This window comes from Pocillopora verrucosa, chromosome 8 (genome assembly GCF_036669915.1).
Source record: "Pocillopora verrucosa isolate sample1 chromosome 8, ASM3666991v2, whole genome shotgun sequence".
NCBI classification, from domain to species: domain Eukaryota; kingdom Metazoa; phylum Cnidaria; class Anthozoa; order Scleractinia; family Pocilloporidae; genus Pocillopora; species Pocillopora verrucosa.
The window spans coordinates 19,649,385-19,676,960 of record NC_089319.1 but is presented as its reverse complement, the minus strand read 5'-3'; the positions used below and the strand labels follow the sequence as shown (position 1 = coordinate 19,676,960).

General features: G+C 39.5%; 5 protein-coding genes and 1 pseudogene across 8 annotated transcripts in view; 5 read left to right on the top strand and 1 right to left on the bottom strand.

Annotated features, from left to right (window-relative positions):
• The first annotated feature begins 955 nt into the window (after window positions 1-955).
• LOC131778032 (zinc finger protein 888) lies at window positions 956-11,903 on the top strand. Of its 2 annotated transcripts, none has more exons than XM_066170852.1 (12): window positions 956-1,124; window positions 1,622-1,838; window positions 1,990-2,544; window positions 3,184-3,358; window positions 4,119-4,202; window positions 4,685-5,015; window positions 5,636-5,909; window positions 6,404-6,728; window positions 7,402-7,485; window positions 8,593-8,796; window positions 9,256-9,489; window positions 9,975-11,903. In XM_066170852.1, the coding sequence occupies exons 1-12, from the start codon at window positions 1,029-1,031 to the stop codon at window positions 10,747-10,749; spliced, it is 3,354 nt and encodes a 1,117-aa protein (XP_066026949.1). In that variant the 5' UTR covers window positions 956-1,028; the 3' UTR covers window positions 10,750-11,903. The 2 variants fall into 2 exon arrangements, with proteins under 2 accessions (XP_066026949.1, XP_066026948.1); XM_066170851.1 differs by having other exon boundaries at window positions 9,969-11,903.
• Window positions 11,904-12,453: 550 nt separating this feature from the next.
• Window positions 12,454-14,167, top strand: LOC131778133 (uncharacterized). The gene is made up of 2 exons (XM_059094519.2): window positions 12,454-13,552; window positions 14,136-14,167. The coding sequence occupies exon 1, from the start codon at window positions 12,681-12,683 to the stop codon at window positions 13,533-13,535; it is 855 nt and encodes a 284-aa protein (XP_058950502.1). The 5' UTR covers window positions 12,454-12,680; the 3' UTR covers window positions 13,536-13,552; window positions 14,136-14,167.
• LOC131778023 (uncharacterized) lies at window positions 13,535-15,835 on the top strand (annotated as a pseudogene).
• Window positions 15,836-16,783: 948 nt separating this feature from the next.
• Window positions 16,784-19,215, top strand: LOC131777635 (uncharacterized). The gene has a single exon (XM_059093952.2). It carries the CDS (start codon window positions 17,115-17,117, stop codon window positions 18,087-18,089), a length of 975 nt encoding a protein of 324 aa, XP_058949935.1. The 5' UTR covers window positions 16,784-17,114; the 3' UTR covers window positions 18,090-19,215.
• Window positions 19,216-19,441: 226 nt separating this feature from the next.
• Window positions 19,442-26,085, bottom strand: LOC131777624 (lysosomal aspartic protease). Its single transcript, XM_059093944.2, has 8 exons — window positions 25,925-26,085; window positions 23,942-24,216; window positions 23,297-23,415; window positions 22,754-22,953; window positions 22,134-22,256; window positions 21,459-21,603; window positions 20,705-20,803; window positions 19,442-19,800 (listed from the first exon to the last, which is right to left on the bottom strand). Exons 1-8 carry the CDS (start codon window positions 25,984-25,986, stop codon window positions 19,645-19,647), a joined length of 1,179 nt encoding a protein of 392 aa, XP_058949927.1. The 5' UTR covers window positions 25,987-26,085; the 3' UTR covers window positions 19,442-19,644.
• A 1,033-nt stretch (window positions 26,086-27,118) lies between these two features.
• LOC131777747 (BLOC-2 complex member HPS5) overlaps window positions 27,119-27,576 on the top strand; it is a 24,867-nt gene continuing 24,409 nt past the window's right edge. For all 3 annotated transcript variants that reach the window (XM_059094089.2, XM_059094081.2, XM_059094106.2), the window contains exon 1: window positions 27,119-27,273. In XM_059094089.2, the coding sequence (XP_058950072.2) occupies window positions 27,154-27,273 (120 nt within the window). In that variant the 5' untranslated portion in view covers window positions 27,119-27,153. The remainder of the gene's footprint in view (window positions 27,274-27,576) is intronic.

Genomic DNA, 27,576 nt, shown 5'->3' with positions numbered 1-27,576 from the left:
ATTTAGATGAATGATCAAATGATAGAAATTTAATGCATCAATGAATTGTCCATAGTTAGCCTTTTGAAGTGATTGCAAATACAAATTCTCCTAACTTAAACGTTTTTTCAACTCTGTGAGTAGACTGGTTTATTAAAATCAGAAAATAGCATTGAGAATTGTATTTTCAGAAATAGAGTACAACTCTTTTGAGTGATATTGAAGAAATGTAAATGGTTTCCGTGTTTACATAGCCTGATGTAAACACGCGGGAGGTTGGGAGAACACGAGATAAGTGTAGGAAACCACGACATGAAGCGGAGTGGTTTCCAGCTTATTGAGTGTTCTCCCACCTCCCAAGTGTTTACATCAGGCTATGTAAACATGGAAACCATTTTACATTTCTTTTATAAAATAACTAATGAAAGCCTCTTCTTGCACAAAGGAAAGCGACATGCTTGTTGTTGTTGTTCATTTGGCTTTTCGCTGTTTCTTGAATACTGGGAAAATCAAACTCCAAGAAAAATTAGGAAAATCTTCTTTTTCCATTACTGTACTCAAACAAACTTAAAGAAACTGAGTTACTGCTAAATAAATAGCAGGGAGAACTCCGCGAGAAGATTCAGTATGAAACCATTTTTACATACGCTCATGTAAAATGGTTTTATGGCCAACCAGAGCACGCATACTTTGAATTATTTTATAATATGCAGTATGTAATTGAAACATTGTGATCCACATCCAAATGAATGTATCATTAGAGAAACAATTGCACTTTATGTAAAAAATATGTAGTTTTTGTGAATCCAACAGTGATACATGTATATTGTTTCACTTCATGATTTGGTAGTAATTTGTTTCACACTATAGCTACATTGTAACTTATAAAGCTTTGATAAATGGAAGTTTAAAAGGGTTGGATACACACAAGAAAAGTTCTTCCTCTTTGTAAAGTATTTTGTTGGAATTTTACAGGTAGGCCTCGTAAGGTGCAAGAGGAGGATTCCCATCTCCCTCCTGAATTACGCAGAGCTGGAATATTAGCCCATATGCAGATACCTGAAGGAAGACGTTTTGGCCCATTCATTGGTAAAATTGTGGACAAGAGGAAATCTCCAGAGAAATTGTACTTTTTTGTGTCACAGGTATGATCAGAGGTAATAAACAACTGATGCAGTTTTGTCAAGTCACCCAAACTTTTCAGGAGGATGGCTTCTTACAAGAATTTTAAGATTGTAATCACTGAAATCTGTCGACCATTGTGCACAAATGCATCCTATTCTCAACATGCTGTTAAAATAATTTGGTATAAATAACTAGTCATTATTCAAGTATCACTTTATTACATTACAAGTGTGAACTCTTAAACTCCTTGAAGTGATAAACATGTGACTTCTCCCAATTAAATCTTTGCATTATCAGCCAACAGGTAATGAGAATACTCAAATTTATTAGGTTAGAAGTTGTTATCCTGATTTAACACCAAATTCTTGTAACTAATTTACAAAGGAAATATGTCGCAGCTAGATGGGAGATTTAACAATTAGATATTGGGAGTTAGAGGGCAAATAACTCTAGGTTTGAGACTTGTGTAGATCATTACATGTATGTGATACCATATGATGTTCTGTTGCATTTTTAGATCAAAGATAAAAACAAAAGAAACTTGATGCACTTTTTCTATGCACACAAGAATGAGAAGGACAAATGCAGTTGGCTCAGTCGTCTCCAGAGTGCTACATCAACAGCAAAACAAAACATTGTAGCATATAACTCTCCAGGAGGAGTATGCTTTGAAGCTGTTAAGGATATAGCTGTGGGAGAAGAGTTAATGGTCCTATTTGATAAATCATTTAAAGGTAATGAAAAAAAATTAATACTCTGAACTCAAGAGGTATGGTACAAAGAAAAAGAATTGAATACTCCTGAAGATGTAATATAGAATGTGTTTGATTTGGGGAAGTAGCTTTACACTTGTTTTAATGTCTCAATGTGTTTTATCGCTGACAGGTTCAGTGTATCCAGCCTATGTAGAGAGTGCACCATTGTCCTTCATCACAGATGATGCTGGTGAAAAGATTGCAGTGGTTCCTCTTGACAAGTCTGAAGTTTATATCAACCCTAGTACTGAGGGCAAAGAACCTAACAAAGATGGGAATAATGCAGGCCATGATAAAGAAATGGCTGACTCTCTCAAAGAAGGAAATCCAGAGGTTGTGGATGATGATGATGAAGACAACAGTGATGATGATGATGATGAAGATGGCAGTGATGATGTGGTAGTGATAGAAGAGTATGAGCTGTCTGATGAAGATGATGAGGAGGGTGATGAAGATGAAGATGAAGGGGAAGAGGAAGAGGAAGATATTGATGATGGCAATGATGTAGATGATGATGATGATTTTATTCCTAAGGGTGAAAAGAAGTTGACAAAGGAAACTGGGGCCAGCACTAATAATGGCGAAATTTCAATGGAAAAGAAACGTGGAAGGAAGCCATCAGCTCAGCATAAACGAAAGCCACATATAAAAGAAATAAAAATTCTTGACGCTGAGAGTGGTCAGGGTATGTCATCATTTTGTTTACATAACTCTTAACAAGAGTGTCGTCACATTTTTGAGTAACAGTTTGACATCAACCCTTTTATTCCTAGAAGTGACCAGCTTCTAATTTCTCCTTACCATATCTCCCCTGAATCACTTATTAAGATCACAAGAATAAGAGAAATGATCACTGACTAAAACAACTCTTGATTGCTAAACAACTTCTACTTGACAGCACCTAAGGAAATGTATAGAGAACAGTAGGGAGAATATGTATTCTGAGACTTTTTTGTTTTGATGAGTACTATTCTTGTGCTACATGAACATTCTTTTTGTGTTGATTCAATCTACTTGTACAGTTGTACTCTAATTTATATTCATGGTAAATCATGAGAGTCGTTGTCTTTGAAAAGCTGCCTGTTGGGAAAGTAAAAAAAATAAGTGATACATACATGTATTTCAACGAGGTATTTCTATTTTGAATTTTACAATGGATAATTGTACATTGTACATGTGCATCTCTTTGGTTAACACGCTTTAGCACTCTTGAGATAGAAACTGTGTATGTGATTTTGTCACCATAGACATTGTTTATCTGCCTTTTTATGCACAATTTGACATCCTTTCTTGTATGTGTTTCCATTAATTCTACCTTGAATAGATACAATCAAATACCGCTGTACCCACTGTTCGGAGGATTTTGGGGACAAAGTGAAAGCCACAGAACACAGCTCAGCTATGGAATGCCTTTCACAGCATTTCCAGTGCAAAACATGCACCATGGAGTTCAGAAATGCCTTTCTACTTCAGAAACACAAATGTAATGGAAAGCCAAAGTATGAAAATTGTTTTAATTTGAAAGATAAACTTTGCAATTTAAGTCAACATGACCAAAGTGTATAATTATATCAATAGTAAGAGCAATTTTTAAGTGGATGTCAAAAATGATCAGGAGTGCTTTTTTTTTTTTGCTTTACTCCACTTTGTGATTGGTCGAAAAAAGCTTCTGCCTTTCTCTTAACCAATCAGATGTAAAACTAAATCAATTACGGCTTGGTCGCCCGCGTTTTCCCGCGTTTTGTCGGTTTTACTTTGAGTGGATTGAATGGATTTTTCTTTCTTCTGATTGGCCATTGTGATTACTTTGGTTTTGGTTTTACGGCACTCAATCATAAAGTTCTCAAGATGTACCTTCACTTCATGATTATCACCACTTCTACTCAGAAAAAATTACGTTATCGTGTTCTGAGTATTGGAATCAATTGACACTCAGAATAACACTATTTATTTCCCAAAGGGATAAAAAAGTTGGGGCAGCTATGTCTGCTACTCTTTCTAGTCTTTTATTCTATGTATTTATTTCGCCTCTTAGCCTGGACTGATCAGTTCTGATTTGTTAATAAACGAATCACGGGTGAAGTTTCAGACACACTGTACCATATTACGGGTTCGTAAGCACTCTGAATTTTGTTATACATTGAAGAAGTAGGAAATAAAGAAGAACAAAAAATGCAAAACAAAAAGGCATAGAACGATCGACAAAGTTCACTTTTTTTTTCAAGGAGTAATGATGGATAATAATTTTTTTTTGCTCAGGTGCAACGTCTGCAATGAAGAGTTTGAGAATTGGAGACAACTGAAGGAGCATGCGGATAATCCGCCAGAGGTTCATGTGCCAAAGTAAGTCAAAACTTAACATTTACTTTCTCTTTCGTTTTTAATAGGTTATCTTGCGCAAAGGTTTTAAGAACAGACAAGTGTATCAACTGGAGGGTTTTATCTTGATCAAACATCAAATTCTCCTGTTTAATTTAAGAGGAAATCTATGGCGCTAAATGGGGAGAATTACTTATCGGATCTTGATTATCGAAGTGTTTGATATGTTTCAGTCCAGTTTCCAAGCCTATGCTTCCAGGGCTCTGTAATGTGATAAAGCTACGCGGGATGTTGGGGTCACAAGTCGGAGGCGAACAATTTACAGGCTTTCCTCGAATTCTTCCAACATCCCTCGTGGCTTTATCAGGTTATACAGCCCGGATAATGTGCTCTGTTGCTTGTAAGGATATACCACGCAGGCGAATAGTGCTTTTCGCGCAGATCTTCATTCTCAAAGGAAACCATGCACGCCTGCTTTAAATCAAATTTTAAATCGTTGATTTCAGATGTGCGAGTTGTGAAATGCAGTTTCAAACTGTTAAAGAGAAACAGTACCATGTCCGTTCCAAGCACGGGCCGGATGAGTCATCCGAGGAGTGTCCCATTTGTCATAAAACCTACAACAAAATGTACCTGAAGGAACATCTCGCGACCCACGACGAAAACAGTGGGTTGAAATGCATCGAGTGCGGCAAAAAGTTCTCCTCCAAAAGCAACTTGAACAAACATCGCAAAAAGCATCTACCTGGTTATGTCCCAGCCAAGGATAAACAACGGGAAAAAAAATATGGCTGTTCGGAATGTGGCAAAAAGTTCGACTCCATGCACGGCTTAGAGGTTTGTAGAATTTATGGTATATCGGATCAATGTCGTTATCTGAGCATTTGAGCATCTGCGCACCTACCCCTCCCCTAACCCAAAATTGACCCAAACTTGTTATCAGTTGACTGTTGTTGGGTTGGGGATGGGTAGGTGCAGCTCAGTTGCCGAGGAACTGATATTGATCCGATATATCTATATATTTTGGTGTTTTCCTTCCAATTGAGATACAAAATAAATTTAGTCCAGCAAACGTGTAGTGACTTCAAAATGTGCATTTACACCCCTCTCCTTGTTTTTGGTGCTGCACCGTAGCTTCGATCTAGGCCAAAAGTTTTGAAACACTGCTGCAAATACATGTGTAGATACCGCATTCTTTTCGCATGTAGTACATTATATTTTCCCCTCCCCCCTTGCAATATTTGAACTTTGTTCGTTTCCCTCGCGGTCAAGATTTTTAGGAGGAGTTGGGAGAAACGAGGTAAATCACTGTTAGAGAGGCAAAGTTATTCGTACGATGAATATAATGAAACTGGGATTAGCTACGTCACCTCTGTGTGAGCATATTACAGTACCTTTTCATAGTTTTCTGTATGAAACAGAACGCCATAAGAGATTGAAGCTTTGTTTTACTACAGAGCCACAAGCGAAGCCACACTGGAGAGAGGCCATTCAAGTGTGACAAGTGCTCGTGGAAATTCACTCAGAAAACGCATTTGAACCGTCACATCAGGAGTGTGCACGAGAAGGTGCCAAGAGAGCGCCATTCTGAAGCCAACAGACCTGTGTCTTGTGAAGTGTGCAGTAAAGTGTACGTCAACAGTCGTGTGTTGGCTGTTCATGTGCAGTCCGTGCACGAAGGCTTACGACCTTACAAGTGTGAGTACTGCGACGCAACTTACACTCAACGAGGTAAATCGTAATTCTTAACCCTTAATCCCTTAAAAGTGACCAGCATCTAATTTCTCCTTACAATATCACCACTGAATCACACATGAATGTCATGAGAATAAAGGAAATGATCACCAACTAAAGAAACTCTTGATTGTTAGACAAATTCTCCTTCTCAGCACCTTGTAAATGTACAGAGAACAGTATGGAGAATATGAAAACTGATGTTAGGGTGTAAAGGGTTAAGGGACTAGTCATCATTTATCTCCAGGGTAGGGGGTCTGGAGGGTTTTTTTTTGGGGGGGGGGAAAGGGGGGGCATATGAGGGAGGAATCAGTCGACGCCAAGAGAGATTAAAGAGGGAGGGGAGTATAGGAAATTAACTGCTAACGAGGGGGATTTCGGGAGACTTTGGTTTTGTTCATTTGACTTTGAAAATGCTCCATGAAAGGATCTCTACTAACGCTTCACCTGTTCTGTGTTTGCGAACTAACACTAGTTGATTATCTGGTTAGGTCATCTGTGGAGACACAAGCATGCAAGTCACTACGAGAAAGACGAAGTTCAAAAGAAATACACCATTGACAAGTTTGTCTGTCAGTTTGATGGTTGCATGCTGTCATTTGACACTCAGCCAGAGCTGATGGAACACGTCAAAACACACACCACGGACAAAAAGTGCATGTGCAGTGAGTGTGGGGCTACATTTGTCTCGTTCCCAAACCTCGCCAAACATACTAGGAGGAGGCATGGGGAGCAGGGAGTCGCAGACAAGGGCCATCGATGCGGAAAATGCATAAAGACATTCGCCACAAGTTATCAACTGGTCGTGCATTTTAGGTGGGGTTTAGTGGAAACTTACCATACACGGGTGTAATTTGTTAAAAGTTTTAATGAAGTGTTATCGTCTGGCCTTCGAGGTAATCACCATTGAGGAGGATTGCTAAGCAATTTTTTCTTCACTCTGATTGGCTGTTGTGATCACCATGGTGATGGTTTTTACGACACTCGATTGAAAAGTGCTCTTGAAGGTTGAGAGAGCAATCATTATTTATCAAGTAAGGGTGGAGGCGAGTCGGAGGATTTTTGCGGGAATCATATGGCTTTTAGGGCGAACGAAGTGAGGATCAGTCCTCGCTGACAGGGTATGAAGGATGGGGCTGTAGAAAATTGACTGCCAATGGAGGGGATCCTAAGAGTTTTACAGAGCCTGAGTGGGGGGGAGGTGACGCTACTATATCCTCTGTCCTCCCTGACCAGTTTCTAAGCGTAATCTGCCGACTTTCATCGCCTGAGGGATACGTAGCGATCCAAATCGAAAGTGACTACATGATGGCCCTTCATAGCTTTCCGCCAAAAATTATTTTCGAAAAGTCAACGTTCATTTTTGTGAGCTGCTTTGATCCCTTTTCAAGTACTCTTGCGGGCTTCATTGACCTCGTGTAATGATAAATATTTTGATTGATTCCTTTGAATGATTAAAAGATTTTTTTTCAACTGATCGTCTTTACAGGGGCCATACCGGAGAGAAACCCTATAAATGTGATCTTTGCGGAAAAGACTTTGTTCAGAAGTCTGGCTTGCGGAAACACATCAGGTGGGTGAAAGGGTGAACTGGGAACAAAATAGGCCATTTCCGAATTATCTTTGGCCTCGTTTTCAAAGTGAGTCATGGTGCTCATTCTTTCATATTATTAAAAGTTTTCATTCACACTCAAATTAAACTCAATTTTATACGAATAGTTGAGCACCAGGCCTCGTTTCGAAAGGGAAGCCAAAGGTTATTCGGAAATGGCTTATTGGATCAACAATCAATTAGTGAAAGAGCAGCCAGTCGATTAGTTGAAAGTCAATTACTACAACAACAAAAGAAACGTTATTTCCCGTAAGTAACGTGAGTAGAAATTTTAGTTTCCGTCTTGCGTAACAATACCACATTGTTTAGCAAGTCTGGTGTCTTTTTCTCTGGCTTTGTTTCGGTTCCTTTAGCCTGTGGGTTCCAGTAATGATCAAACTATGCTTTTAAAAGTTGCCTGTTAACTATAAGTAATTTTTTATTATTTCACTGTAATACCTGTTTTTGCGAGGAATAAGAGACTCTTTGTATATTTGGATAGTTAGTCGTTTGTCAGTCTTCCTGTAAAAGAGTCACGTCCACACGTGGCTCAGTAGTGCAGTTACTGAAGCAGTCAATCTGTCCAGTTGCACCTTTTGCTGCCGATGAGGAACAATGGTCTCCCCAGAAGCTGTGATAACTGTAGACAGTAAGTTAGTCAGCGGCCGGTCAGTCCACGTGTCAGCTACATCAATGTTAGTATTACTATTTGAGTTAAATTTGTATTGTGCAACAGTATTTCAGTCAGTCGAATGATCAATCAATAACGTTATTCATCTGTCAATATATCAATCATAAAGGAAGTACGTTTCTAAAGAAACTGTGGTTCTGCGTCGGTGGGAGAGTATAACAGGGTAATTAAGTATTATCCATTGAGTTGATAACGTAAATTGGCCATCGTAAAGAGTTTCAAAGTTGACGTTTCGAGCTCTAGCCCTCCGTTTGTCGCTTTGACAAAGGGGTGAAGCTCGAAACGTCAACTTTGAAACTCTTTACGGTGGTCAGTTTTTATTATCAACTCATTTGATAATGCCAAATTACCCTGTAAGTATATCAATCAGCCGATTTGTGTACTCTTGTCGTCCTCAGATGTAAACGTTGTCCAATGGTGGAAGGTCGTTCGATGAACCCCAGGGGCGCCAAGAAATATGCCTGTGATCGTTGCAACAAGATGTTTCCGGGACCGTCTGACTTGAAATCGCACATGCGCACTCACACTGGAGAGAAACCTTATCAGTGCACTGTTTGTGAAAAGGGTTTCAGCCAGCCAGGGAATCTAACGAAACACATAAGGTAAGTTTCCGAGATGCCTAAAAGTTGAGATGGTTCGGTAGTAAGTGCTCTTGACGGCTTAATCAAGTTTCTCTCGGGTTTAATTCAGAAACCCACTTTGCAGTTAAAAGACAGCCAGCAGAGCAGGCGGAATTTCAACGAGCGAGTGCTCAGTATTTTCGTAGCGAAAATGACCGCCATCTTTGATTTTAACAACAGTGGAAGACTGAGAAATGAAAGAAATTCGTACCAAGGGTGTGAGCAGCAATAAATAATAAGGAGAGGGAGAGGGTGCGGGTTGGGGAGTGAATAGTTTCGCGTTTCCTCGCCCCCTCCCCTAACCGTCGACTCCAACTCCAAAATCAAACATGGGCGTTTTAGTGAACGATCGCGCGCTTCTTAACATTAACTCGCCTTAATAAGACGCCTGCACTGCAGGCTAGTTAAAAGAGGGCCATAATGTATTATCTTGATCATTAGGTTTGTTCACAACAAAGAACAGCGTCCCAAGGAGAAAAGTCGCGAAAAGAAGTATTTCTGCAGCCTGTGCGGTAAAGCGTTCCTGTGTCCCAGTAGTCTTGCTATGCACTGTCGCACACACACTGGAGACAAACCTTTTTCCTGTGAACAGTGCGGACAAGGATTCGCCCAAGCGGGAAACCTTAAAAAGCATCTCAAACGTTGGCATGAAGATGGCGCTGAAGGCAGAACAAGGTTTGTCAATTTCTCCGTTTATTGTGGTGATTTAGATGAACGATGCCTGAAAGTCATGGCCCATTAAGCTTGCCTATATTTCTACTACAATTATTTTTATAATTATGTTTTCAAGTGTAGCTTTAAGACCAGGGATTATTGCAGGCTTGTGTATCGTCAATTATCCATCACATTCGTCGTAGTTGCTTCAAGTCATTATAGTTTTCCAGTCGTTTTCTTCTGTCTTCTTTACCGGTTTGAGTCACAACTACTTTGAAGCTTTTCTGAACAACTGTTTCCCACTATAACACTGCGAGCTAACCATTTCAGATGTTGTTCTCTTGCAACAAATTTAGAAAGTGGCTTTAACGGTATTCTTTAACGTTGGGTGATTGAAAAAGAATTTAAACTTTGGGCGACATGTTGTCTCTAACTTTGTAAACGGTTTTGCACAGACGAATTGACAGTAAGGTATTAAAACGTCTAATGTGTTTTGTTAGACGCAGAAAGAAGAAGGGAAAGAACGCACCAGCTGAATCAGGAGAGAGAGCCGATGCTAACCAGGAAGGTCAGCAACGAGAAGGCGAACCCGGTCAAACGGTCACCGATGAGACACCCAATGACGGTGAACATGACGAGGTTGCAGACAGCACGCAGGCGGGAGACAGGCCAGTCGAGTTGAGCAATGCAAGCTCTCAGACAACTTTAGCCTCGTGCACACCTCTGAACACCCCGAGTCCTTTATACAGCACAACGCCATTGAACAGTTTGAACACCGCAGTCAGTGGCTCTCCCACTCCTATGATGCAAGTGGTGTTAGGCTTTCTCCGTAGCCAGCCGCAACAAACCGTCAGCGCACCTAGCCTTCATGCAAATGCGAATGCCTCTACGATCGCACACACTGGAAGAGTTCTCGGGACATCTTACGAGGCTAGTGAACGGGACAACGCCTTGCACCGAGGTATTAGCACATCTTCACCGAGTCTCCTACATTCCCAAGCAACGACCTCTCAAGGCAGTCATCTGAGCGCCATACCCGTTCAACAGCATCAACAAGTTGTCATCTCTCGAATGTTGGCTCCTACTTCCTCAGAGAGTACAGACGTCCCATTCATGCCCCCAGTGGTGGCAAGCCCTCCCTCTCACCCCAACCCCCCACCCCGGGCATCGATCCTTCTTCCACACGTTCACTCCCTCCTGAATCCCCCAGGGATGAATAACACAGGGGGAGAGGTAACTGTTTGGCCCTTCGCACCAAGCAACATGTTTTCGCCACAGTAGACTGAAACTTAGTATAATAGGCTGCTAATTTTTTCACCTCGCGTTCATGTTACGTTCATGTCACGCAAGTAGTTACTTGAGTAACGGAAGCCCGTCAAAATGTTGGTTTTAGATAACTTAACCGAAGTTGTAAGCAAATCTATTCCCATCTTGGTGAAAGTGTAATGGTCAAAACATGATTTTATTTACTTGTTCTAGTTCCTATAATTTATTAGATGTGCATGGCAGCTGTCCGTGAACTGAACCATAGGGATATCGTCCATACTGGTTTCTCCTCTTCAGATTTTCCTTTCTCTCTTTTATTTAGGAATAAGATTTAACTTTAGGATCTCGGTTTTATGTCTCAAACAAAGATTAGCTTGTGTGAGACGAGCTTGTTTAAGCCTTCGTCTCGCACAAACCGTAGCTAACTTAAGCCACGGCTTGTTCAAGGTGAACGTGGTCATCAACTTGTTTAAGCTGCTGCGTATTTGCCTCGTCTGTGTGCTGTTACTTATTATATGGTGGGCGTCTATGCTCTCGATCTCGGATCGACCCCATCGGGCGTGAGAGTAATCTGTGTTTTTAAAGGGTCCATTCCACCTTTAAATGAAAATTTACCTAACAAATTGCTAAAGGAAATCTTGAGAGAGGGTCAACTGCATTGATGAGCTTTGTAGGGAACTGTTGATATTCCCTTAGGCTTTGTAGTTGGGTGGCCCCTAACCGTTTCACTCCCAAGATCTCATTAGTAATTCTCCTTACTGTCTGCCATACAATTTGTATGATGTTAGTTTGGAGAATTAGGTGTTGGATCAACGAACAATTCACAAAATTGATATTTTCTTTATTCTCATTACTTGTCTGCTTGATATTGTAGAGATATTGGAAGGAGAAATTCTGTCTTGAATTTTGTCATGAATTACAGGGTTAATGCAGACAGTTTTTCTTAGTTCGAGAAATAAACGTTTTTAAGTTTTCAAAATTATTAGTTAGGTCCTTGTAAGTTGATATTCCTTTGAAAACATAGGTTGCGCCCCCTGATTGCAAACAAGAAGTATGAGGAATGTATAGGAAAGGGTAACAAGGAATTCTTTTGTTTAGGTTTATGTTTACTGTGAGGTAGACTATCTTTTAGTCAAAGAAACTATTCTTAAAATGTATATTAGATATAACATCGTGAAAAGACTGTTGTGCTGCGTGGGAGAGGAATCGAAACAAGGGAAGTTGATAGAAAAGGATCAAAATCAGTATCTGGGCAACTGCCCACCTACCCCTCCCCTAACCCAACATTAACCTTAACTTGTTATCAATAGATTGTTGTTTGGTTAGGGGAGGGGTAGGTGGGCAGTTGCCCAGATACTGATATTGATCCAAATTAACTGCAGATGGATTTGAATAAATGACTTTGCGAATGTGAAAAGTTCTTTTGGCAACATTTGACATTGTTGAGATTCAAAGTTGTTACAATATCAAGAAGAATGTGCTTATGGGGTTTCATAGCGAGCTTTTTCAAATCTACAAGAAAATTTACTGCTGGGGTAACTCACAACTTGACTAAGTGTTTAATTTAAATTCATGTCACGACGGAACTCAAATGGACAAACTGAAAATCCCCCCACCCCTTCCTAATAGTAACCTGTGACCACCTCTCTCGCCGGGACCATTATTACGCAATCTTCCCTTTTTTAATCACGGGACGTGTTCACAGTTATGATACTCTTGGATAGTCACGCGATACAGCTGAAATTCCCGGAAAGCCAGTCGATATACGTCCAATTTTTACTTCCTTCCAACTACCTGAGAGGACAGCAAATCTTTGTTTTATGTGTTATTCGAAGCGTTTCTTGTTGAGGTAACATCAATAACACAAATAACAACAAAATCCGTGCGTCGAAAGAACAGCTCTCAAATATCTGAACAGCGTAACGCAACTTGAAAAGGAATAAAAAATGGCGGTGCTTAGTCTCGATCCATTTCGGATTCTTTTAAACAACATCAGCAACGAACTGGAGGAAAAAGATCTTCAGAGCTTGAAAAATGTTTGTGCAGAGTGGATTCCGGGTGGTCAGCGTGAGAAAATCCAAGACGGTTGGGACTTTTTAAACCATCTCCGAAGGCTGAACATAATCGGGGACGAACCCGAGAAAGTGGCAAACTTGCTGATGATTATCAAGGTGCTAAAACGACGGGATTTAAGTCATCTGGTCAAAAAGCACATTTCGAAGTACTACGAGCAACCGGAGGAAATATTCAATTCAGTAAGGGCATCCGAGTCCCTTCACAGCTCTCTAACCGGAAATAACCAAGTAGCCTTGAACATAGAATCTACTGCATTTAGGTCCTCTACGCCATGCTGGGTTCTCAATTGCTTTTGCTGTGAGCTCACCTGTTACAGCAGCTGTCTTATATTTGTGACGGTCCTTTTTGCCTTCCTCGCCGTTGCAGCCGTACTGGCGTGGTACGCCAACATTCCTGAAGTCACCTCTTCTATAAAATCCAACGATGATTGGAACCGCGCCGGACCGTACATTATTGGGTTCTTGCTATTCATTGCAGTCTGCAGCGCTCTGGGGGTAATTTGCCGCTTTTTTTTAACGAGACGATATATTCATCTTAATAATGATCGTGAAGACAATCAAATATGTGATGGGAGATCCATTCATCATGGCGCTGACAACAACTCTGCAGTACCGAATTCAAAGGCTAGCACACCAGTGTGTACACGAGCAGGATCACGCAGTTCCTGTCTTGCTACCCCTTCCGGTTCGTTTTCTTCTCTTGATACAGCCGCAAGTATCGCTTAGTCGTGTGCAAAGACTCGGTATGCAGCCAGTAATGTCATTTTTCCATGAAATGGCAATAGATTTATTCCTGTTTTGCCAATCTTTGCTGGAATTATTTTCTGCTAGATCTCAATCCCTATTCGTATACAATCAATTAAACTTTTAATCTCAGACTTTGGGAGCACTTTCTTAAGATAAACATTTATGAATTTACCTCTTCGAATTGAAGCACCACATTGACTGTCTTGTTTTCTCTCCCTTCCCTCTCCCTCCTCTTCTCCTTCTCCCTCACCCCTCCCTCACGAAACAGTGATTTCCCTAGAAAGCAGCCAAGAAGCGCTTCTAGACATACCGCACAGGGGTACTGAGCGGAACTTCAGATTTACAATAACATGTGATAATTAAGAAGCATCAACAGATTAAGGCAAAATTGATATGTTGAGTAGATGATTACCTTTCAAACTAGTCATTTGAGCCCCTAAAAGGAAGTTTACATCGGGGAGTACAAAACATCTCTGGAATGTGCAAATGATATCTTTACTGGGGGAGCCAGAGTCCTTTCGTTTTCAAGATCAATTGATTGAAAAGATGGCAGCTGAATCTGCTCTCGATCCTTTTCAGAAACTTTTAAATAACCTTAACCACGAGCTAAACGAAAGAAATCTGGAGAGTCTGATACATGTTTGTGGAAGACATATTCCAGGCAGCCAGCGAGAACGAATTTCTAGTGGATGGGATGTGTTTAACATTCTGCGCCATCAAAACGTCATCGGCAGCGAGCGGGAAAGATTCATAACTTGCTCGAGATCATCAAGGAATTAAGGCCTAAAAGGAGAGATTTGGTCTCCTTAGTCAAGCAGCATATTCGAGATTGTTATGAAAATCCAGAAATGATACTGGAAGACCTCCAGTCCAGCTGGGAATGTATTGGAACAGGACTTCCGGACACAAGCTCACGATCCTCGTCTACGATTAACGACGACGAATGTTGTCGTTGTTGCGGGTGCTGCTCTTGTAACTGTGATTGCTGTAATGCATGTTACGTCTGTGTCACTTTGGGTTTTCTTTTCTCTCTCTTGTTCATTGTGGCTGTTTCGGTATGGTATTACATCATCCCAACATTTACGAAAGTTTCGAAGTCAGACGGCGTGATACAGCATGCAGGTCTTCCTGTGGTTCTCATTTTAGCATTCCTCGCGGTAGTCAGCTTTGTATGTGCATGTTGCGTGAAGTTCCGTTTGCGAAGAAACGCCAGAGAGTATGATATAATTCCAGACCTACCAACAAAATTCGATATTAAAACAAGCTTTGCCACATCAGAATCCAGACGCATAAGTAGGTCCGGCGACTCATACCAATCGACAGCGCCGAGGCAGATTTACTGGGGAAGGTCCTGTAGTTCTGGGCAGTACAAAGCTTCCGGTGCAATAACTTCTAAATGTTCAAGAGTCTCTTCCCGTACTCCATGGCTCATTGAGGAAACAGATGCTGTTCCAGATGGCTTTCAACTGGGCTCGTTTTGGACTTCGCGCATGGATGTAGAAGAAGATGACGAAATTGAAGAGGTGTGACTTAATGCTTGCGAGTCTTTGCTTACTTATGCTGCACGAAGAGACAAGAGATTCAAAGATACATTTTATTATTTGAACGCTAGCTTGACAGTTATCATTTGCTAGAATATTACAAGTGTAATGATCCATGGAAGGGATTATAGTTGATTAAGTGTAATTTTATCTAGGGTGAATAGAGCGGAAATTCTTAGGTTGCAGTATTAGTAATTTTCTGAGAAAACGCCATATTCAAACAAAAATAGATTAAATGTAATAGTCAAAAATCTTTCCTCGACCTTAAAGATAGATTTCATTTAAATAACCAAACCTTTGTGAGATCTCATGTGTTTGCTATTCAGCTTTATGTACAAACTATTTCTTTTCTGTGATTTGATAAATTAAGTGTTAACTCTTTAACTCCTATGAGTGACCAAGACTGAATTTCTCCTTACAATATCAATACAATATCAAGCAGACAAGTGATGAGAATAAAGAAAAATATAAATTAGGGATTATAAATTGATCCAGTACCAAATTCTCCAGCTAACATCACAAGAACTGTATGACAGACAGTAAGGAGAATTACTTATGAGATCTTGGGAGTTAAAGGATTAACAACATCGATCGACAATATGAAAGGAATGAATGTTTTTGCTTTGAAATTTTGGGAGTTTTAGCTCTGTTTCCGTAAACTAAATGCAATCATTGTTTTATTCCTGAGTCAGCGAAAGCTTAACTGTTGAATATCACATGGTAGTCCAAACGTGTCTTTTAATAAAAATTAAAACTACAAACTTTTGTTTGTTAGATATGTTGATGCAAAGTTACCAATTCTCCTAAACTTGAAGTCTCATACTTTATTGAAGAAACAAGCAGAAAAAGTTGGAGAAAAATAAAACAAATCTAACCCACTCTGTCGCACTCTATTCTCACCAGGGATCCCTTCGAACAAAGGTGAATTTCAGCATGTTACGTGACTCCAAACCCCTGGGATTTCAGCATGAGAATGGTTATGCAATCTTTGACGCGTTTTTTGGCTATATAATCTTATTCCGGTGCGGTCAGTCCTTTATAACCTCAAAAGTCCTTTCCACGGCGTTTGAGGAGGTTTAGCTAAGGGCGCCCCTCCCTCCTCCCCGCAGCGATGATAGCGCCTACGCTCCAGGTAGCTACCTACTCACTTCCGCCTCGGGCTGGCCTTTCCCATATCTTATAACATCTTTGAGGCTTTGTTTGTGGGTAGCCCTGGTGAGAATATATTACTATACTTTCCAAGAATTTCGATTGCTTTGATATATTCTGAGAGAAATTTACGAGGCAAAGACCGCAAATCATGGAGTAAAAAAAAAAAAAAAAAACAGTATCACATTACATCTCTAAGGTTAATATGTATTACTTTTATGAACATATTCACTACTTTTTTTTTCATGTCTAAGAAACAATCTAGAATAACTAATTAAGAAAGAAACAAAGTATCAAATGACGATTAAAACTGAAGAGCTCAGAAGTGACTTCCGCTCATCCCAATAGTTAGGGGATTCCCCAGGTATCGAATTTTGTCCCAACACTCCGCGGTAGGGTACTGAAAGGAACTTCGTAAGCGTATCAAATTTTGGCTCTTTAGATACAAGAAAAGAAAACTTGGAAAAAAGGAAGGTAAATGAAGTCTTCTCTGAAGAAAATAATTATTCTCTGTGATGGAAATTTTTATAATAACGTGGTAACACTGACAAGGAGTTTCTCTCTCTGGGTAGTGCTAGGCACAGAATAGTGTTATGTTTGATGAAATCACGAGTTGATCACGCACGAAACGTCAAAGGCAACTGTTGTTCCCGTTGCTGCCGTTGCGAGGGGAATTTATTGATTTATCTATAAGTCATCAGCTAAGTGAAGGAATCTTTCGAAATGTTACACGATTTTGCTTGCACAATTTTTTTGTAACGTAAACTCAATATGAAGATAGCAAATACTGTGCAAGACTGAAAATAGGTTACCCAGTGCCGACCACAAGGTGATCACGCGATCGCCGATCGGAAAACAAGCAGCCACCATGTTTCTCAGTCCATTTCAGATACTTCTGAACGAACTAAATCATGAATTGAACGAGAAAAATCTACAATGTTTAATACACATTTGTGGAGATCGCATTTCAGGTGCTCAAAAGGAGCTAATCAGCAGTGGATGGGAATTATTCAGCATTCTACGCCAACAAAACCTAATCGGCTGCGAACCGGAGAAGATTCGTCACTTGCTCGAGATTATCCAAGCATTGAGGCCGAAAAGGAAAGATTTAGTCCACAAAATCAAGCAGTATATTCAAACACATTATGAGAGTGCAGAGGCAATTTTGAAAGATTTCGAATCAAGTTCCGATAGCCATCGACCACTGCAATTTCCGCCATATGGAACTCTGAGCAGACCGACCACTCCAGTGGAACAAGAAGACTGCTGTCGCTTGCATTGTTGCGGCTGCATTTGCAATTACAATCCATCCTGTGATCCATGTCTCTGCTGTGGGATTCTAGCGGTATTATTCTCCATTCTGACCCTTTTCTGTATACTGGCTTGGTACGTTAAAGTTCCTGAGGTTACGAAATATTTGAAAAAAAACGAGGATTTAAGAAACAGCGGTCCCTATGTTATTGCTTGTTTTGGACTGTTAGTTGTTTGTAGCTTTGGAAGTATACTGTACATCAAGCGAATTTGCAATTCAAGGAATGGAAATACCTACTCAGTGCTCCCACATAACTACTACCAGGAGACAACGAGTACTCGAGCCACTTATGCTTCATCGGAGTGTGAATCCGCAACTTCGGCACGACGGATAGATTTTACTAGACGATGTTCCTGCAGTTCCGGCCATTTGACACAGTATACAGCGGCCAGTTCTCTAGCTTCCAGAACCTCAGCCCGCCTTCCACAGATTGCAAACCAAGCTGATACGGTTACAGATGGTCCGCAGCCAGACCATGTGTTTTTCAGTCAAGATGTAGCTCTTGAAGAAGGCGAGTCGGAAGAGATGTAAAGATGTATTTGCGCTGCCATAATGTCTTACTTGATTGCTGAATGTTCACAGCGCTGTTTTCTCAGGGATCATGTAACGCTCGAAACGAGTCGTGACAGAGTTGTGCGAAACAAGTGAAAAAGCGGGCATCGACGGGTGCGAAGGTTCTAAGGCTTTGTTACTTTCTTTTCATCTCAGCCCTCGCTGTGCCTGACAGTTTATTAGAGCGCCTTACGTAGTTTCCTGTGACAGACCTGTTGTGAACATACTAAACTCACTCTTGTGTCTGCTTTATTTTTATACGTTAAGGAAATTTTCGTGTGAATTTAAGTACGTGGTCTGATATTTGTAACCACAGACAGTGTTGCTTCAGGACTGAAAGCCTACTGCACCAAACGGCCTAAGGAAGAAAAGGAAGAAAAAGATCGGCATAATGCCATCCACCATTCCACTTTTCCATACCCAATACACCTCGCGCTCCCTTACCCACGCGCTGGGGACGAGGCGGCAATTACCATCATCCCGCGGGCAAGGCTTACTATTTTAAAAGCCACTGATCATTTTAAAATAAATTTGACCCTCTTGTTTCTCAGGCTGCGGCTTGTTCAAGTTAAATTTGACTTTCCCCTTGACTTGAGTGTCTGGTGTTAACAGGAGAATTCTTAGATTTGTAAAAATGTTCATAATATTGTCTATGTATTTGTTACATTATACGCCTGTACTATGATTTTTTCGCTAGATTTAGGATCGGACGTTTAATCCTCGTAAACCCAATGCTATGGTGTAAAGAGTGATCCTCTCTGACCGGTTGCGTAAACGGATTCCACAAAATTTCTTAAGGGAAAGATGCTACACATTTCCTTGTAAATTAGTTAGTAGAATTGGTGTTAGATCACGACGATAACTTTTTAACTGATAAGTTTGAGTATTCTCATTAACTGTTTCCCAGATAACGCTTGTGCATTATGGGGTGTAACATGTTAGTAGCATGTTGCTCACTTCTGGGAGTGAAAGGGTTAAGGAAGTGTTATGATGCGTCGACGGGGAATCGGAACACTTAGATTTGATGATGATATTGTAAAAAAAAATAATGGAGTTAATAAACGTTTTGAGGGGAATACGTTGGTTTGGTCTACTTGTGATGGAGTGTCAACTGGAAGGGATTACACTTTGTTTGAAAGTAAAGAAAGGTGTCTAGGGAGCCTTGAAGCGACCTTTTAAATATTTCTTCGTCAAATTTAGGGGTGACGCTCACTCAAGATCACTTAGCGCTTGAGGTTTCTACAAGAGTTACGAGTCGACTTTTTTTTTTTCCAAAATTCATTCATTTATCACTACTCGTCTACAAATCATTTATCAAAAATTCACAGGACTACATTGTAAACAACGTGATAAAAGCAGTGTAAACACTCTGTTTAAGATTACAAAAGTTTCTAAAAATAGGCTTTCAAAGCAACCATCCAGTTAACAAAAAAGTTTCACACTGATTTAAATTTTTTTGAGAAGGTTTCTTCACGTGTTAAAACAAAACGATGTGTGCATAGACGTCAGTGGCTGAGGTGTCCTCACAAATGGCTCACTTAGTCTTGGCAAAACCAACACGATTGTTTCCCAGGTCAAACTCAGTATAATATGGGCCAATGAATACATCTCCCAAGATCCACAGGGGGCCAGCAGGGACGTCAATACCAAGGAAGCCACTGATACACTCAGTTTGGCCCATGACCGTCACCTTTGCAAAAAAAAATTTTAAAAAAATTATCCAACAGTTAAGAAATTGTTACTGGGAGCATTTGAGGTGAGGGTAGTAAAACCAACACCAATCACCTTAACCCTTTCACTCCCATGATCTAATCAGTAATTCTCCTTGCTGTCTGCCCTACAATTCTTATTATGTTAGTTTGGAGAATTCAATGTTAGGTCAAATAATAATCTCCTAATTAAATTTTTCTTTGCTTATTACTGGTGTGCTTGATCTCGTAAAAAGAAATTCTGTTGTAGTCACTCATGGTAATGAATTAAGGGTTCACCCCCAATCCTCATGAAGAGCAGATTATATCTGCACATTTCTTCATAGATTACAGAACAAAACTAAAGATTGGATGCTATGATGAGTTTGTCTATTCTCATAACTTTTTCCCTGGCTAGCCCTTTGACCCCTCAGAGTGACTAGCATCTAATTTCTCCTTACAATATCATTGCTGAGTCAAGCACTATGATCACAAGAATAAATAAAACAATCACCAACTGAAGAAGCTTTTGATTGTCAAACAAATTCTCCTTGTTAGCATCTTAGGGGACATATAGAGAACAGTATGGAGAATATCCATACTGATACTAGGGTGTTCAGGTCTATTATAAATGTATTAGCCCTCAAGCCTAAGTGCTGCAGTCTGAATAGCTGCGCAACTTGCTACAGAACCTACTCTGTACTAAATAAAGAGTTAAGTAAGCTGCCTTAAACTGTGTATGTATTTACAAAAGATATAAAAACACAAGCATGTCTTTTCATTTACATTTTCAATGACTAGAAGATTTATACTAAACCAATTAAATAATTCATTTTTGATTTCTATTCATCATAGAATCTTGAGCTCCTAACTTAAATGTTCAATAGAAATGCACTCAATGCATACCTTGAGAACATAGTCTTTTCCAGTCAGTGTGAATTTCTTGCCACCAAGGACAAAGTCAATTGGAGGGAGAGAGTCAATCTTGCCGCAATCAATTATGTACTGAAATACAAAAAAAGGAACATTTTAAACAATTTGACAATGTGTTTGTAATCGGAGATAGGAGATGCCTTGTAACCCATCTGGAAATTTGTACCATACTTTAAAGTGATTTCAAACTAGTTTGACTTTAAGTTTCCTTAAATAGAAATCAACCTTGTTTGAAACCATGTGGAACAAGATTCATTTCACACAAAAACCACACAAACATGTGCAGAAGAGATGTGTAAGCCTACTGGTGATCGGGCAAGAGTTGTTGTGGTTATCCTTATGAAAGAATCTTCACTCTTCCCAGGCCTCTACCCAGGGGTTCAGATTTAAATGAGCACAGCTTACCACTAACAACACTTTACTGGACAATGCTAGATGTGAACTTATTAGTGTTTGCTGTCATACAGTGTACTGTTAATAATAAGGTTTTTCTTTTCTTCAATAAGAACAGTAAAATGCTCCCCATCTTGTATCAATTTTTTCACAGAAACTTTCACCAATCTGGACAAAAGGTTTGAAAATTAAGGAACTGTACTGGATTTCTTGGGCATTGTCACCCAGATAATCACCAGTTTCTGCTTAATGCGTGTATTTGATAATTATGACAAACTTAAATCAATTGCTTGCATATGAAAATATTTGATGGATTATAACTACTGATATCTACCTCGCCACCAACTATTGGACTGGCACCAATCATTTTATTTAACTTCTCGACTTCAGCAGTAGGTCCGCCAATAAGTGAGGTACCAGTGTCAGCAATGGCCTGACAGCCACCCTGGCAAAAGCTTGATTCTCCATTCACAAGCACGCTGAAACAAATTATTTGATCTCTTTAAGCCCTCAGCTAATAAATGAGCCTTACTAATAAATTAGCAAGGCTCCACAGCTTTTGAAAAGGATGTCAATAAGCCATTTTACAATTGTGTGCTCCATGGCCAGGCGTTGATTTGGAGTGAGACTGAAGGTGACATTATTGCAATAGAGATTACTATCTAGTTAGCATGATGACAATTGAATTTACATTATTTTGAAAAGCAGCTATATTTTATTATAACAAGGCCAACCCTATCTTTATTCCTGTTAAAAGGCTTGGCAACCAAGCACACAACTGTAAAATGGACTATTCCAGCTGCAGTTGCTTGAATCACAGTTCACCTTCAAGAATCATTGCTTTCCTTGATTTCCGCCCACAGTTGAAATGAAATTTATACATGTACCTTTACCAGCAAGGATCATGGCTTTACCCAAAGAATGAAGAGTAAGAATACAAAAAAACATACCGAATAGAAAAACAAAATAAAACATGTAAAGTTTGTGTACACAAAAGCCAAGAGCCTACCTGTCCATCTTGAATTGCCAGTATCCCTTCTTAGAGACAGGAATATAGGTAAAGTCGCCTGTATAATACTTGGGGTCAGAACCACCAAAGATCAGTTCCCCTCCAGGTGTAGCAGATGGATCCCTTAAAATCAGAAAAAGAAAATAGTCAACATCATTCAACAAGAAGAACAGAGGTGATGGACTACATATACTATACACGTTTTGAAAAATACATGTATTTTGCTGGTCAAATTTTAACCAGAATTTCTCTCATATACTTGTACAGCTGTTCATGTAGCTAAGACTAGATTCCAATATCTAGTTCCATTGTTCACTTGGCAGAACATCACAGCAGAATTGCAAGATAACAGGTTTAAAGTCTGTAGAAGGCCATGGGTTTTCTTTCCCCAAAAACAGTTTTAGTACAAGTTATTACTCAAATCTGCCTATTTTATGCTTTCTTGCATCATTTTCACAGGAGAACATGTTACAGTAGTTCCTTCATGTGCATGTACTATAACCAGATTCATTGGCAACTATCAGTGATTATAAATTATTCATCTACAGATATGGGCTTTCCTGCCTGAGCATCGTCATCTATGAAATGCATCAACTCTTTATCTATTCACTTGTACACACCTGTTCAGATAAAATGAGAAAACTGGTTTCTGCACAAGGCCTTGCTGAACCATAACATAGAAAACTGGAACTACACCATCCACAGATATTGTGTCATAGGCCATACCAAGGAGTCCATCAAATTTTGCTGCAACAAAGGCTAATCCTGGTTCACTTGTGGCTTCAGCAAATGTTTGGTGTTTCACACTTAAGCCAGCAATCTGCAGGAAAAAAATTAAAAGGAAAGAAAAAGAGAATTTGAAATGCAAGTTCAGCTAATACATTTTCAGAAGGGTAGTGCATCACAGTTTTGAATTTCCAACATATTCACCTTATCTTCTCCATGAAATTCTTACCTTCTTCTATTATTCAAAGTTCTTCCCTGACACTTAACAACTAGAACACCATTTGAACCAAACAATTGGTTACATGGTTTAGAATTGGTACCCAACCAGCGCATTGTATAGTAATACAATGGATAGAAAAAAGTTAATTCTGAACAGATGAGAGCTTAAGACTCAAGATAATATTACACTTCACCAGTTAAGTTATAACATTAATTACCTCCACGGTATCAGTGCTGAGAAATCCTTTCATACTTCCACTGCCATATCGAATCGAAAAGCTGGTGCCATTTTTCTCATAAGTGCTAGATTTGGTGCTGTCATACTTGTTGTGCAACACTGAAGAAGGGAATGATGATAAAAAAAATACATAAAAAAGAAACAAAGCAGGACAGATGTGATTATAAACCTGTCAACCAAGATATGTTCCTTGGGGTATTAGATGAAGAAGTGTTTGGGAAATAGTCAAAGACCTGAGAGATGAGGATGGATAGGAAATGTTGACTACAAAGGAAAGAATGGAAAGCAGGAGAAAACTTAAGATTGCCAGCATCTGTTGATAGATAAGTAATCTGCAATCTTTGCTATAGAAAGCTGGAGATGAAAGTATAGGTGTAGGAGAAGAGATCAGCCTGTGAAAAGCCAGAGGTTTTTCTCACCTCCTTTTTTCCCCATGGGGTGAACTACAAAATTTTGATTTCAATACACTCATTGTCTAAATTGGGTTTAGTTCCTATCAGAAGTAATTGCAACGGTGTTTTCAAACACAATGTGCATGAGTAGTTCTAGTTCAGCCCTGCATTTCTACCAGCATTAATCAATAGGTACAATGTTGATGTATGGATTAGATTTGACCATGACTTACAACATGCAACATCACTCAGAGGGCACTTTTTAGAGGGTACCCACAAATTGGAAGAACCAGTGTCAAAGACCACTTTGAAAGGCTGTGGAGGAGTTCCAATTGAGATTTCTCCATAGTATTGAGCATCAAGATAGTTGGAAAGAGGCTCTGGACCACCATACTCCCCTGAGTACTTGTGCTTCAAGTCTAGGTGTGCTTTCCTCCGTAGATCTTCAGCTGAAATGCCAATATCTTTTAAAGAATTCCTGACAGTCCTGAACTTGTGCAATGGCACTCTACAAGAAAAAAAAAACATTAAATTTCAATAAGCATGGACAGTCACAGAAACATTGCAGAATAGGCCATTTTACAGTTGTGTGCTTAGTTGCCAAGCCTTTGATTTGGAGTGAGGCTGAAGGTCACCTTGTTGTGTTAGAGACCAGAATCTAGTTAGCATGATAACAAATTAATTTGCATTTCAAAAGCAGCAAGGTTTGTATCATAACAAGGTCACCCTTAGCCTCACTCCTGTTCAAAGGCTTGGCAACCAAGCACACAACTGTAAAATGGAGAATTCAGAAATGTTTAACTCTTTCACTTACAGAGATACATGTAACAGAGGGAAACTTTTCCCTCTAAAATCAGTATCCAGATTCTCCATACTCTCCCCCATATATCACTATTGATAATAACGAGGAGAATTCATTAAACAATCAAAGCTTCTTAGCTTGGTGATCATTTCCTTTATTCTCATGATCTTAACCAATGATTCAGCACTACTACTGCAAGGAGAAATTAGATGATGATCACCCTTCAGATTTAAAGGCTTAGGATATCAAAGGTGTAAATATGAAGAGAGGAGAAAAAATGTTTCCTGTATTGTAGAGTACGTTTAATCTAACAGAGTTAAAATTTTACAAAATGTATGACAAACAGTGCAAAGAATTCACATTTAGCCCTTGCATGTGACAGTTTTGCTCAGACCTATTTAAAGAACAATGTTCTACAGATGCCCCAATGGCCAGAGTTTTCCCTAGGTATTCTTTTCTGGATTACTGGAAAAAAACAGTAAAATACATGTGTTGTTCTGAAATAAATTATAACCTTTGCTGGAGGATACTTTCTGTGGCTGGGTACTGAAAATTCTCTATTGACTACTGATAACTTATTCCTGTGAGTGATGTATCTATGTGTTCAATGGTTTTATGAGAAACTGTACACATATCAACTAGTTAAACATTTGCGTGTTTTTTTTAATCAAATTACCTCTCAAAAAAATTGGAATAAACATTTTTTCTTGCTTAAAACTGAGACAAGAGAGTACCAAAACTTGCCCAGGAGATTTGTGTGCTTCCTATAGAACCTTCCAGTTATGTTATTGCACTTAGGAAGTTTCAATTATCCCTTATTTACATTTCATTTCTTAATTTTGAAGCTTAAAATAACTTGGAGTTTAAAAAGGTTTTCAGGTGGTAAGGACTAAGAAATTTCCCAAATCACAGCATGAAATCATAAATTTACTGAAGAAGTACTTTTCCACTTACTGCAGCGGTTGTTAAAATTCTGATAGATTGGTTTAGCTCAAATCAATCGAGGGTGGTTCTCTTTCACACCATACTGAGCAGAAAATTACACCATGCTATCTAGCAGTGCCTCACAGCAGTGCTGTACAAGTTTATCGGTGGCTAAAAGGTTATGTCATAGATATTTTATTTAAACGCTTTATGTATTTTTAGCTGAGTGTGATAGACAATATTGGTATACTAAGAATGCCAAGGACTTGAAGGTTCGATCGTTAAGTTTCGACTTTCAGTTTCAAAACGTAATTTCCTCAGTGAAAAACGCATTATTAGCTGATAAGGATATTCGTCAATCGCGAAATCGAGATTTCGTTCTAGAACATATAAAAACAAACTTCCTCGTGCGTTGAAGAAAGCTACAATAGTTTGTGTATTCGATCTACAAAATTTACGCCGTATTTTACACATTTCATGATGATCTTACCTCAGGGCAGCCTGCGAGAGGCTCACCAAGAGCAGAGCTACGAGTAGCACTAGAAATTTCATGGTCTTCGCCTACTCCACACGTACGGAAAGAAAGAGTGAGGGCAGATATTTGTTAATGACGTCTTTATATACTCTAGACCACGTGACTGGCATGAGCTTTGTCATGAGACTTCGTGTGTAACGAGTAAAATTGGAAATAACTATGTATTGTCCGTATTTAACCAGGCCACCTGGCTATTCAGTAATTTCGGCGGACTATTTTGTTTCAATTTCTTTAGCGAAAAACGTAGCAGTATTTACTTTGAAAAGTACAGCCACAAAAGGAAAATATTTCCCAAGTTATCCTAAGTCCTTGCCAGAAAATGTCTGCTTTCCAGAGCTTTTCTATTCCTGCTGCTTTCGGCTACCTGATCGATCTCAAGCCCAAGGTAATTTTGTCAGCGGTATGGTCGCCAACTGATCCTCGGAACGTCAATAATGATTAATGATTTTAGAAGATTTCAGTAGATAACAAATCACAAATATGTGAATTTTCATATATCTAAATCTTCATTCACTCGGATGTTTATTTGTACCCAATTCATTGACCAGCTCCCAGTTGGCTTGTTAGCTCAATTGGTAGAGCGCTGCACCGGTATCGCAGAGGTCATGGGTTCAAATCCCGTACGGGCCTGAAATTTTTTTCAGGTCCTACTTACAACTACTAGTTTCAGTAGTGTTCTTAGCTGCGAGGATCTTCTAATTTCATCTTTCCACCGCAGTGCAAATATGTGAATTTTCATATATCTAAATCTTCATTCACTCGGATGTTTATTTGTACCCAATTCATTGACCAGCTCCCAGTTGGCTTGTTAGCTCAATTGGTAGAGCGCTGCACCGGTATCGCAGAGGTCATGGGTTCAAATCCCGTTCGGGCCTGAAATTTTTTTCAGGTCCTACTTACAACTACTAGTTTCAGTAGTGTTCTTAGCTGCGAGGATCTTCTAATTTCATCTTTCCACCGCAGTGCAAATATGTGAATTTTCATATATCTAAATCTTGATTAATGATTTATTTGGCGACCTACCGCTGATAAGGAGCCAAAATGACCCTGGGCTCGAGATTAACCAAACCTTTCCCTTCAGCTGACGCCATTTACCGTCAACTTCCGAATACTCTTCCGAATGACTTCCGAAAGTATACGGACGTTTCAGTCCCAGTTCTTCGGATTACTCGATTCAAACAAAAATGGCTGCTGCAGAGGTGATTCGATGGAGTACAGTTGTTGGAGAATATGGAGTTTTGCTAACCGAAATGGGATCCATGGAAGATCTGCAAACCCCAATAAAGCCGTATCCTCGTATAAAGGTATATGGAGTAATGTTATATAATAGAATTTATTTATTTGCCTAAGATTCTACATGAAACTACAGAAATGAAATAGCAGATCATATATATCATTCTCTCAAGTTCTGTTTTGAGAATTTATTTCCTTACTATGCTTGTCTCTAACAAACTGTCTAAGCACAAGGCTAACTTAGAGATTAGGACTCAAGTGCTTTACAACTGTTTGGTTTAGGTGTAAAAATTTTAAATTCTCCTCCAAGAATCGTTTTGTGAGTAGTGGGTGGGCTCCTGTCTGGATGCCAATTACGAACAGAAAGTCTATTT

Coding starts and splice junctions, on each gene's coding strand:
- LOC131778032 (XM_066170851.1), top strand. CDS start 1,029: ATGCAGATACCTGAAGGAAGACGTTTTGGCCCATTCATTGGTAAAATT. Junction 1,839..1,989: donor ATTTGATAAATCATTTAAAG/GTAATGAAAAAA, acceptor TATCGCTGACAG/GTTCAGTGTATCCAGCCTAT. Junction 4,203..4,684: donor CCAGAGGTTCATGTGCCAAA/GTAAGTCAAAAC, acceptor CGTTGATTTCAG/ATGTGCGAGTTGTGAAATGC.
- LOC131777635 (XM_059093952.2), top strand. CDS start 17,115: ATGTTTCTCAGTCCATTTCAGATACTTCTGAACGAACTAAATCATGAA.
- LOC131777624 (XM_059093944.2), bottom strand. CDS start 25,986: ATGAAATTTCTAGTGCTACTCGTAGCTCTGCTCTTGGTGAGCCTCTCG. Junction 20,804..21,458: donor GTCCAATAGTTGGTGGCGAG/GTAGATATCAGT, acceptor TTTGTATTTCAG/TACATAATTGATTGCGGCAA. Junction 19,801..20,704: donor GAAAAGACTATGTTCTCAAG/GTATGCATTGAG, acceptor TTTTTTGCAAAG/GTGACGGTCATGGGCCAAAC.
- LOC131778133 (XM_059094519.2), top strand. CDS start 12,681: ATGGCGGTGCTTAGTCTCGATCCATTTCGGATTCTTTTAAACAACATC.